The sequence below is a fragment of the Trematomus bernacchii genome, unplaced genomic scaffold (genome assembly GCF_902827165.1).
Source record: "Trematomus bernacchii unplaced genomic scaffold, fTreBer1.1, whole genome shotgun sequence".
Classification (NCBI taxonomy): Eukaryota; Metazoa; Chordata; class Actinopteri; order Perciformes; family Nototheniidae; genus Trematomus; species Trematomus bernacchii.
In genome coordinates, this window is record NW_022987656.1 from 3127229 (window position 1) to 3138994 (window position 11766).

The following is an 11766-nucleotide window of genomic DNA, read 5'->3' on the forward strand; positions in this document are numbered from 1 at the left end:
GCACACATATGATTCTATAGGCCCATTTTAGTATGTAGTTTGCAGTGATAAATACAGAGTACCTTATTGCCCCGGACAGTAGTAAATGGTAGTTTCAGCAGAATGAATTAGTAAACTGCTGTTAGATTATAAATCAGGACCGCCAAAGCACCTCAACAACAATGGTACAAATGTATGACGGCAAGACACTTCCAATTGTCGTAACAGAAAAAGTGCAGCTGCATTGACCAGTTTGAGTGCTCCAATCTCAATCCCAGGACTCACCGGTCTATTGGGCCAATACTTCCTTTCTCGTGGTCATTGTTCACAGTTTGATTATCATCCTGAGACGCAAAGATGGCGTAATGAGACAACGTGAACCAGATGTTTATTTTTTAGCTGATCGAAAGCTAAATTATTGTCAGACTAAAGTCAAAAGTACCTTGAGTGCAATAACGGGAAATGCGTTCCGCCTCTTTTGCTCCCCGCACAATTATTTACCCGTGTTCAACCAAATCCCGCGTGAACGTGATTGGTCAATACTTCTTGGACTACAATTGGAAGTCTGAACGCTCCTTCTAACATTTAGTATCATCGATCCTAACCTTACAAAAAACCTCACTTCATATCCAACAAATGGAACATCAAAGTCAAAATGTGTGTTTTGAAGAAATACATTTAAAATCAATTACTTTGAGGTCGATCAAGCAAAAAGGCACATTGTCCATTTCAACATAATGTGTCCTTTTATACATCTGCCCAACAGACAGCACACATTGTTCATCACCACAAACAACTGAGGAGGAACACTTACTTTGGCTCTGTGTTCTAGCTACAGAGCAAGAACTGAGCTGATGGGGAAACATGTTCCGCCTAACTGAGTCCGACATGGCTGAGTACAAGCTGCTGTAGCTATTCTCTCAAGTCCAACCCAGTTGAAGTCTACATTTTGGAAACTAAAGAGCATCACCCAAGCTTGGGAGGGACACTAACGTTTACAGTGAAAACTTTTAAAGCAGCCTTGTTCTCAAACCCCACAGGGAGAATAATCAAAGGATGTTTTGCGAGTGTTTCAGAAGGCTTGTTTCACTTTCCACAGCTTCATCGGGCCTTGATGTCCAAGCTGCTATCGCAAAGATCCACTTGAAGAATCATCATAGATTAACAACCTTTCAACACTGATGCCATTTGGTTGTTTGTAGTTGTATAGTCTTATTATTCATTCAGTCTAGATCAAAGAATAATCTTGTTTTGTTACCTCTCTTTTTCCTTTCCACAATGTTCTCTCTCGTGTGTGTGTTCTTTCAGGGGCGAGACGCTGATCAAAGAAGTGTCAGAAGTTGTATTGTTCAAATAAGACACACATGAAGAGGGAACTGAAAGATTTATTCAACAGAGCAGGGTAAACTTGGAGTGCGATCATGGTTTCCTGGGCTTCTGTGCATCTAGAACTGAAGGACGACGCGAATGCTGAAAAGATTCAAATTGGATTAGATTAAGGTTCATGACATTTGTGATTTAATTAGCACTCCTATTTGAAAAGAGACCTCATGGTGCAATCTATTATGAAACCCTGTCTCATCACATCTCAGCTTTGTCCTCAACAGAGGGCAGCAGTGACGCATTACATTCTCAACAGACAAAACCCAGAGGGACACTAAGGTGCTGTTTACACGGGAACAAAACGGGTTGTATCCGCTACTTTTCTCTTTCGTTCCTTCACACGAGGCCTTAATGGAAACGCGGAAACGGACCCCTAAAACGATAACGGGTCCCAAGGTGGATAGATCTGCGGACGGAACGCTCTGGGGGGCCAAACGGCTCCGTGTGTACGTCCTATACGATAATTTCCTGATAACGATGAAGCCATAGCCCCGCCTCTCCCCACCTCTGCTGCTCACTGCTGTAGCATGGTCAGTAGCTACTGCTACTGCTACTGACCATGCTACAGATGTTAGTGCAAAATCTACAGCTCCTCTACCACAACCATCAGCAACAAGTGGACATGGAGAACTACATGAACTAGATGTTGCTAAATCCACTGCGGAGAATAAACAGAAGGGCTACCAGGCAACCATGGCAACCATGCTCTGGGTCTTCTTCGCTGCTTTTGGTGTATTTTGTGGCGGAAGTACAGCGCCACTTACAGGCCCGGCATATGTACTACAGCGTCTTCAGCGGGTCGAGCGGTCTTGTGTGAAGGGACACGTTTATTGAGCCGTATCCGTGTGAACGGAAGACTTTTTTGATATCGAATTTGCTTCGTTTGCGTTTTGTTTGCGTTCCCGTGTAAATGGGGCCTAAATCCTCACGTTAACAGAACAAACAGATTCAAAATACATCTTAAACTGAGGCTTACCATTTCCCAGCATTCATGAGATCAAACCCTTCATTGATCTTCTCAAAGGGCAGAGTGTGAGTCACAAATTCGTCCACTTTGAGCTTCTTTTTCATGTACTCCTCAACAAGTTTTGGAACACTGTCGACACTCTTGTATCCTGGGAAAAGTGTGAAATAGCTCATTAAAGTACAGAAAATAAATGCAGGGGTTCCATCACTAGAGGCTATAGACAGGGCAGATCACAGAATGTCATTTCTTCTTCTGACCTGTCAGAACAAGTGTTAATGCTTAAAGCAGCAAGACTACAACTCTGGGTCAAAAAGCACTTCTTGCAAAAAATGTGAAGGTAGATAGACTTGTTTGCAACGCGCATTATGGGCCATACCCCTTTCCACTAAAGAGTCCAGTTCAAATTCCATGCTGGAGTTAGAGTTTTGGATGGCCTTGTTTCCATTTCGAAGCACAAGTTGCATACTGCGTTGGAGCTGGGTTCCTGATTCTCTTATACTTACGAAACCAAAGGAAATGAAAAGCAGAACAAACTTTCTAGGCTTATGAAAGACATTCTTTCCTTTGTCGTACTTGCCATGAACTGACATGTAAATCCAGTTCCAGCCTCTGACGTTAACTTCTGAAATATGTTACTCTTTACTCTTGTCGTTAATGCAATTAGATAACTTCTTAAACAACGTTCTACTATACTCCAACAACTTGCTACTCTGCAATGTACTCGCCATACATTTTTGTTGCTAACGTGAATTAAGCCCCAGCCTCTGATTTAGGTCTCCGATATGCAGCTCTCGGCTTATCTCAGGCCACTCAGGCAAATATTTGTTGCCCAAGTTTAACTAACTTTTGGGGCCAAAGGCCGGCACCTCTGCAGTGGTAACTAGGAACACTTTTTCTACATCAGGATCTGGCCATGGGACTGCCTCGTTTGGAAAAGGGTACATGAGAACTGTTTGTGACTGTAGTGCCAGGTGTCCGTTTGGAATTTCAGGCGACGCATTTTTGTCTAATATGATGAATTAGAAACCCATTCACATCTCAAGAAAAATCAGACTAAGAACAAGCAGCTTGTTACCCCCAAAAGCAGTGCCTTTCCACGTGCGTCCGGTCACCAGCTGGAAGGGCCGAGTTGAGATCTCCTGTCCGGCTGCTGCCACCCCGATGATGACGCTAGTGCCCCAGCCTTTATGACAGGCCTCCAGGGCAGCTCTCTGCAACCAAGACACAATATCAGACAGACAGTATGACCTCAACCTGATCCAAGCCAAACCAGACTGCTACCACAACATCACCCTAATTTATCTGGACATTGCCAAGAATATAATTGTATTAAAAGACACTGAATCTGAATTCTAAATGTATATCATATTTAATAGAAGTATTTATTGTAAAAACTAATCTAATGATATTGGTGCAGTTTTCACACAGACAATTGAATTGCTTCTTTACCTTCAAGCCTAGCAACTACCAAGATTACAGGAAACTCCATTTTGTTTTTGGCAGTTACTCTGGTTGTTCAGCCATCTGCTATTGCAGCTACAGGGGATAGTAACTCCAAATAACATACATTTTTTATATTTTATAAATACAGGCTTGCGAAGCGAAATTATGAAATCTGCTTATGTGTTTTATTGTTGGTCTACAGACTACTGCCTGAATATGCTTAATAAAAAGACAGGTTTTCCTATCAGAGAGCAGAGGACATATTTTTGTTACAGAAAAATCTAGTTGTTTTCTTTCTAAGGTTACATTGTTATGTTTTCTTACATAATACACTTAAGTAAAAAAACATCTTATTTTAATATATGTTTCTCTTTTATTTATTAGCACTGCCTTTGATATTGAGGTCATCCAAAAGTAATGGAACTTAAAATGTGTACTTGTCTGTCTTTATTAAAAATTGCAGATAGATGGAAATATGTTTTTTTATAAAGCACTGTCAATAAAGCCATATTCAAGGATTCTTGTGTTTACTCAGCATGCAGAGATGAAGGGAAAAGGAATGGTTAATAATATTGTATAATTCACCATTATTGCCACATTGCCCACGCATTCAAAGGAGTAGTCCACGCCTCCATCTGTCATCTCCACCAGGACCTCTTGGATCGGCCTGCTGTGGTCCTTCGGGTTCACCACCTCTGTGGCACCAAACTCTCTAGCAGTTTTAAATTTGTCCGGGTTGAGATCCACTCCAATAATCCTGGCTGCCCCGGCTGCATTACAGCCCATAATAGCTGCAAGACCCAGCGCCCCCAGGCCAAACACGGCACAGGTGGAGCCAGCCTCCACCTGCAGGGTGAAGGAATGGAGAGGCAAATACAGGTCAGCGCCTTTCCGAACATCACAGCGAAGATAAGATGTTGTACAGAGAACCTTAAAATGAATGCTACCCAATGGTTAGAACGGTTTTGCATGCGTTTGCTTCTTTAGGCTTTAATTGCGTTTTAACTGGCATCAGATATAGGTTAAAAAAATAATAGATGGACATATTAAATCCACATTTAAAATCCTCCAAGCAGATCTGGGAGTCTGTACTTAGGCAAGGGATCCTTTGACCGAATTGCTAAGTATACCAATATGCTAACAATGAAAATGTAACATGCTGATATAGCATTTAGCATCCCATTTTGGTGAGTTAGCATGTTAACACATATTGATAGCACAGCAGAGGCTGATGGAAATGTAATCATTTCTGCATGTATTTGGACAAAATTGAAGTATTGGACATATTTTGTTTTAAACCTGCACCTAAAATCTTAAAATGTAACTGTAAAAAATAATACATATTTTTGGGACAGGGTTGTTCAAAATGTTTGCCAATTTATTGAGAAGTTGTTGATATTTTACTAGGTAATGACGCTATGGCTTTACTGTACTGCTGCTATTGAGGTATTGTAATGATGCCTCTGTTGTCTTTACCCTGAAAAATAATTATTTGTAGCTCTTTAAATCTATATATTATACTGTAAGCTATATCGTGCTGTAATATACTTAATAGACTGTTTCATTTCCTCAAATGTCTTATTACTCTAGTAAAACCGTTTTTGTAAAAAAATGGATTGAAGCACAGAATCCTTTGTTAGCATGATTACATTTATCTATTTCCAAAAATGTGGGTCAGGGTTAAGGCTTTGGAAAATATCGGAAGCGGGATATTTACTTTGGAGCAAAAGTAATGTGTTATTTTTCCTGGGAATTGGAGAATTATTACAGTCACTGGCTTTCATCACAGCACAGTGACGACAGACTGACCTTGGCAGTGTTTACAGCAGCTCCATAGCCTGTGGTGATGCCACAGCCCAGCAGACACACCTTGTCCAGAGGGGCCATGGGATCCACTTTAGCCAGGGAGATATCAGCCACCACTGTGTACTCAGAGAATGTGCTACAGCCCATGAAGTGGAAGAGGCTCTTGCCTTTGCAGGTGAAACGGGTTGTTCCATCTGGCATCAAGCCTTTGCCCTGAGTGAGCCTGGAGAGTAAGACAGAAGAGCAGATGTGACAGCTGACCAGCAACTATGGAGGTAGATTTGACATTATGTGTTTGAAGAGTCAGTGTAGTGTATCATCTTTAGATGTGAAACGCATTCTACAAATGCTAAAAATCGATGTTTGAAAAATATAAATATAAAACTGGCCTGAAAAAAAAAATCCCACAAATGAAAAAAATAATTCTGTGAATACTTCAAATTGATTTACAAGTAAATGAAAAACTTTTATGAAAATCTTTTTAAATGTACAGCTTTCGAACAGGCAATAGGCAATTATAGATCTGAAGTCTATGTTTACTGATTTGCATGTAACACACACAGGGTTTTAAGACAAACTTAAAACACAGAAAGAATATCTACGTGTCGCTCAGCCATTTTAGATTGTAATTACTGCTAATGACGGGTTCCCGCATTTACAAAGTAAGAGCACACAGTCTGGCTACTTCCAACCCGAAAACAAATGCATAAAAAGTCTGTTGGTAAAAGCACTTAACATGTTATTAGTAGTGTATCCTTACTACTGTAAACTAGCAACTGCTAAAAGCAGGTAGAATTCGACAATGGTGTGTATTAGATGTTTGCTCAAGCTTCACACAAAAAAAAGTTTTGCCTGTTTTTTCACCAAAATTGATTTTAGTATTCCTTTAGCACTTGCAACATCTAAGTCTGAGCAAATATCTATGTGTGTCACTCGGCAATTTTAAGACAGGAATAGATAACTGCTAATGTTGTGATTTTTGCATGTCAAAGTAAGAGCATGCAGTAAAATGTGGCAGTGGCATGTAAAACACAGTCGCTTGAACAACACAAAACTCTTTTCTGGTGAAAACGTTATTAGAAAATATTTACCTGATCTTTTGACACAAGTTGGTTTTGGGATTCCTACAGAACTTGCACTCACCACACTGTGGGATGTACAAGGGTATGACTGTGTCCCCTGAAAGAGAAACAGCATTTTACATTTGAGCATTTACATAAAATGCAAAAATCTGAATGAAAAGAAGAGATAGATAACCTTTTTGAAACTTGGTGACCCCCTCCCCAACACTCTCCACAATTCCAGCTCCCTCATGGCCCAGCACTACAGGGAACACCCCCTCAGGGTCGGAGCCACTGAGTGTGTAGGAGTCAGTGTGACAGATCCCTGTGGCAACGACCTGAAATATAAGATCTGATCCATGGTCATCCTTTTAAATATACACCTCATCTGAAGATGAAAAACTGCTGTAACATGGAGAAATCAGTTCATCAATCAAATGTTTCCATTCATTATTTAAAAAGTATTAGTAGTAAGTTGAAGAATTACTGATTGGTAGAATACATTACTAGGAGGTTATATGACTGGAGTAAAGCAAACACTTTCCTGATAACCAGAAATGGTGCAAAGTTCACTGTAGTGTTGTCCTGTGCACTAAATGAGGAAAAACCCCACTATAGATAACCTTTAAGGTGGAGCTGGTCTTTAAATGAGGTAGATAACAGTATATACAAATACTGGTTAGTAAGTTAGTAACAGACTGTATGGCAGCCCTGACAAAACATATTGTCTAAGTCTGGTAAAACGTGCTTTCTCTCCTGTATCTATTTATGCTGATAATCTTTTTAGGTTTCACATTTTTAACAGGTTGAAAACAAGATTAATGTATCTTTGCTTATGTTTTAATTGTTGTAATACTAATTTCAGCCACAAGATGCTGAAGTGCACCACACTGCCAAACTATGCTTTTTACATTACATTGGATTTTTCCCCTACCCTTAGTTTTCAACTTTTTTGCCAGAGAGGGTCTTTAATGGAGGTTCTTAGAGTTGAAAGGGGGAGACAGAGGGGAGGACATTGCCTGATACTGCCTCTTGCAGTAGCGTGTATTTTATATAAATGAGGGTTAATATCACAACATCTGGCTTGTTTCATTACCTTAAGGCGAACCTCCCCACTTTTAGGAGGGGCCACCTCCACCTCCTCCATCACCTGAGGTTTCCCGGCCTCCCATGCTACCGCAGCTTTGCACCGGATCACCTACAACACAACATGCAAGAGCAACTCTGTTGTGATTTAATCCACTTAGTGTTACAGTCAGTTCACCATCAGTTGTTCTGCTCTGTAAACACGCTAGTATAACACACCCATCAAAAATGTATTCAAGGCAAACATTGACATTTGTAAGAAATAAAATCAATGTTTATATGGCGTAAATTAAATACACTTTTTTGATTTAAAACTGTTTTATTCTGAAAACCGAATGTTCACACATGACTTCTGGTTTTCCGCTAGTAAATCTCGTCATTTCCGGTTAGCATGTGGCTAATGCTACGTTTTGAAACCGTGGCCGTTTCTCAATGTCGAGTAAACCTGCTGCAGAGCCACTATTTCAAGTATACTACGTCATCGAGTGCCGCCGAAGGACTGTTTAAATGCATGTTAAATGCCTAGCATTCGGCGCCACTCGATGACGTAGTATACTTGAAATAGTGGCTCTGCAGCAGGTATACTCGACATTGAGAAACGGCCCGTGAATTGAAGTTGAAATGACATGTGGGGTGTTTCTCAATGTCGAGTACGCTTGCTTGGTAGCACATGTCTTCCGAGCGTCTTGCTTCAGAAGCGAGGCAAGAATACTTCCTAGCATTCGGAAAACGAAGAGTGGAACACGCTAGCAAGTGTGCAGGTGTGCGTCATATGAGAGGCCCCGCCTTACATCTTCCGCCACAGATTTGGGGAAATTGATCCGTGCGCAAAGCATTGAGGGGATTTTAAGACCGCGGAGTCTACACATGTGCAGCCTCGAAATTTCTCGCTACGAAGTACGCCGGAATTCCAAGTATGCTGGACATTGGAACAGTCCTTCGGCGACACTCGATGACGTAGTATGCTTGAAATAGTGGCTCTGGAGCAGCTTTACACTAAACACAATAGGCTAATCTCAATTGAATATTTCACCTCCTCCTTTCCCTCACTCGCGTCCCTTCCTTGCGTCTTTGCTCCGCCTCTGTAAGATGCGAGCGAGAGACTTGAGGAGGAGACGCGAGGACAGAGGAGTCCTCAGGTATTAATTGGGACGTCCTCGTTCACTCAAACGTCACTTTTAAACGACGTCTGTTAATGATGACATGTGCACAGCTGTATCCCCTCTCATCGGCCTTAACTGAATAACCCTTTAGAACCGGCCCATTTGTTGTTAAATATTTATTTATTTACTGTAGATCCCCACATTCACCACAAACCCACATTCAGGACTGTGAATTTTAAATAATTTAACTACTGCATATTTTAACACAAAACTATAAAATAATTGTTATTTATCAAGATCTAGCCATTTATGAAATAGCTTTCTTAATAGCTATGTTTTAGTGACGTTCACGATAATTAAACATGACTTAAATTGTTAGTATAACCTTAAGAAATGAATTGCACATAATAATTCCCACGGAGCTGTGAGCACTTATACATTTATGTGACGCTTTTCCACTCATTCTTCCAGTTCTCCGTTTTCCTGTGTTGAAATCGAACAGCTGTGAAGGTGGGGGCGGGGCTTTTATACGAGAGTAGTGAAAACACTTCCGCGTAGTCTGCTCTCGTGTATCCTCCCTTTCGTCTCCTCCCTCACCCCTCCTCCCTCACCCCCTCCTCAACTGTGCATTTCAGCTATTGGGACGTCATTCAACATGGCGTGTCTTGATCTTTATATATACAGTCTATGGTCTTGATCGATTTCGGAGGAGGGGAAGAGAGGAGTCGAGGATGGGTATTGAGACGAGCCTCGTGAATTGAAAGTGAAATGACATGTGGTGTTGTACACTAAACACACTGTCTTTAACACTCATTTATTGACGCTGCAATACTGTTATTAAGGAATGTTTAAATAACCACAGACATTAGAATGCTGTAATTTAACACCAGAAAAACGACAGGAATTGCCTTGGACCCCGTCGACGCCGGCCAATAGGAGAAGACTACAGTTGATAACCCGTGATGGACAGCAAGAATCGATCTCTTCTTCACCCTCCGCTGCCCCAACGCGAACGGGACCAACAGCTGGGAGGGGGGGAGCCGCCAACTCGCAAATGTCATTGTATATCATCGCATCATTTGTTTAATTAAATGCTGTTAACTTTTAACACCCCTACTGGAGAACACATTTCCTCTGTTCCATACACTAGACTGAACAGGTAATGTTAACGTGTGTAGATCAGCTCAAATTAAACCTTTACAGATATTCCTATCATTGCATGTGAGGAGAAGTCAGCGTTCTTACCTTCCCTTCAGTGGCCATGCTGTTTCACAACTGGACTCTCTCTCTCTCATGATCAGATAAAAGAGGAAGTATTGTCAGAGTTTAGACCAATCACAAAGAAGCTTCCTGCCTGTGTTGGCCGTGTCCAAACACTTTTCTGCCTACCTTCCCAACAATGCTTATTCCCTCCTTTCAATGATTTTGAGGTAAAGATGAGCATAGGGATATTAAAAAATACATTTTCTGAAAAACCTAATCTGTTTTATTTTTGTTATATCCCAACTAGAATATTTGCCAATTACTTCAACATTTTTAGAAAGTTAGGGAGGATCAGGAAATATAGTTTGGGATAGTTCATTATAACCATAGTGTTGAATATCACTGTTACATAGATGAGACACAATTGTATATTTCCATTTCTCCTGAAAACCCAGATTCTGCTTTTATTACTAGTCGCTTGGACAACTATAATTCTCTTTTAACTGGTCTCCCTAAAAATCTTTAAATAAATTGCAATTAATTCAGAATGCTGTGGCCAGGATCACATTCCCCTGTGCTGGCATCACTGCGCTGGTTAGTGTTGTCCTGTGCACTAAATGAGGAAAAACCCCACTATAGATAACCTTTAAGGTGGAGCTGGTCTTTAAATGAGGTAGATAACAGTATATACATATACTGGATAGTAAGTAGTAAGTTAGTAACAGACTGTATGGCAGCCCTGACAAAACATAATTGTCTAAGTCTGATAAAACGTGCTTTATAATTCTCTTTTAACTGGTCTCCCTAAAAATCTTTAAAGAAATTGCAATTAATTCAGAATGCTGTGGCCAGGATCACATTCCCCTGTGCTGGCATCACTGCGCTGGTTACCGGTGTCTTTCAGAATTGATTTTAAAGTGCGTTTAGTGATTTACAAGGCTTTACATAACCTGGCCCCTACATACACCAGTGACTGCCTTTCATTTTATAACCCAAGGACACTCAGATCCTCCAATGTATTTCTTTTAGAAGTACCAGAACTATTACACAAGAAATCTGGGGAGGCTGCTTTCTGTTTTTATGGTCCCAAACTGTGGAACAGATCCATTGGATCTTAGAACAGCAAACTCCATTGGAGTTTTTAAAAGTAAATTGAAGACCTATCTTTTGAATTAGCCTATTCATTTGGGGTCATTTTAGTTCCTCACTCTTTATTTTGTATCTTGTCTTACTTTGTAAAGTACATCGGGCTACATCTTGTATGAAAGTTGCAAAATAAATAGTTTATTATTATTATTATTATTATTTTTCCCGCAATATATTCTTTCATTTCTTCTCCCAAATTTTAAATTGAGTGCATTTCTTATTGTTGTATATATATTTTTTGTATGACTTATTATGACATATGACCTAGGCGTAAGGAATGTATGGAAATGTATTATGTATGTATGTTTATTTAATTTTAAAACAAAGAAGTATACAGTTAATTCAAATGTTAGTTATGACCACATTTTAAAGTATAGCTGTAGGTTGTAAAACCAGTATGTAGTGTAGTGAGGACAATTTTTCTTTGTGATCCCATTACATTTTTCTATGGAGGCTCGGAGCGGCCATGATCGTAATCTTTTTTATATTTGTTGAGATTGCGAGATTGAACCCCAGCAATCCACAGTAAATCCAGTGTGTAAACCTAAACTAGAATAGCATAATTTGTTTTCCAAAAACCTAAATAATG

At 40.2% G+C, this 11766-nt stretch overlaps 1 protein-coding gene across 1 annotated transcript; it reads right to left on the reverse strand.

Annotated features, from left to right (window-relative positions):
• Nucleotides 1-1346: 1346 nt before the first annotated feature.
• Nucleotides 1347-10136, reverse strand: LOC117486752 (alcohol dehydrogenase class-3 chain L). Its single transcript, XM_034135286.1, has 9 exons — nucleotides 10074-10136; nucleotides 7736-7837; nucleotides 6836-6977; nucleotides 6670-6757; nucleotides 5582-5801; nucleotides 4358-4618; nucleotides 3405-3540; nucleotides 2339-2477; nucleotides 1347-1449 (listed from the first exon to the last, which is right to left on the reverse strand). Exons 1-9 carry the CDS (start codon nucleotides 10089-10091, stop codon nucleotides 1425-1427), a joined length of 1131 nt encoding a protein of 376 aa, XP_033991177.1. The 5' UTR covers nucleotides 10092-10136; the 3' UTR covers nucleotides 1347-1424.
• Between the last annotated feature and the right edge of the window lie 1630 nt (nucleotides 10137-11766).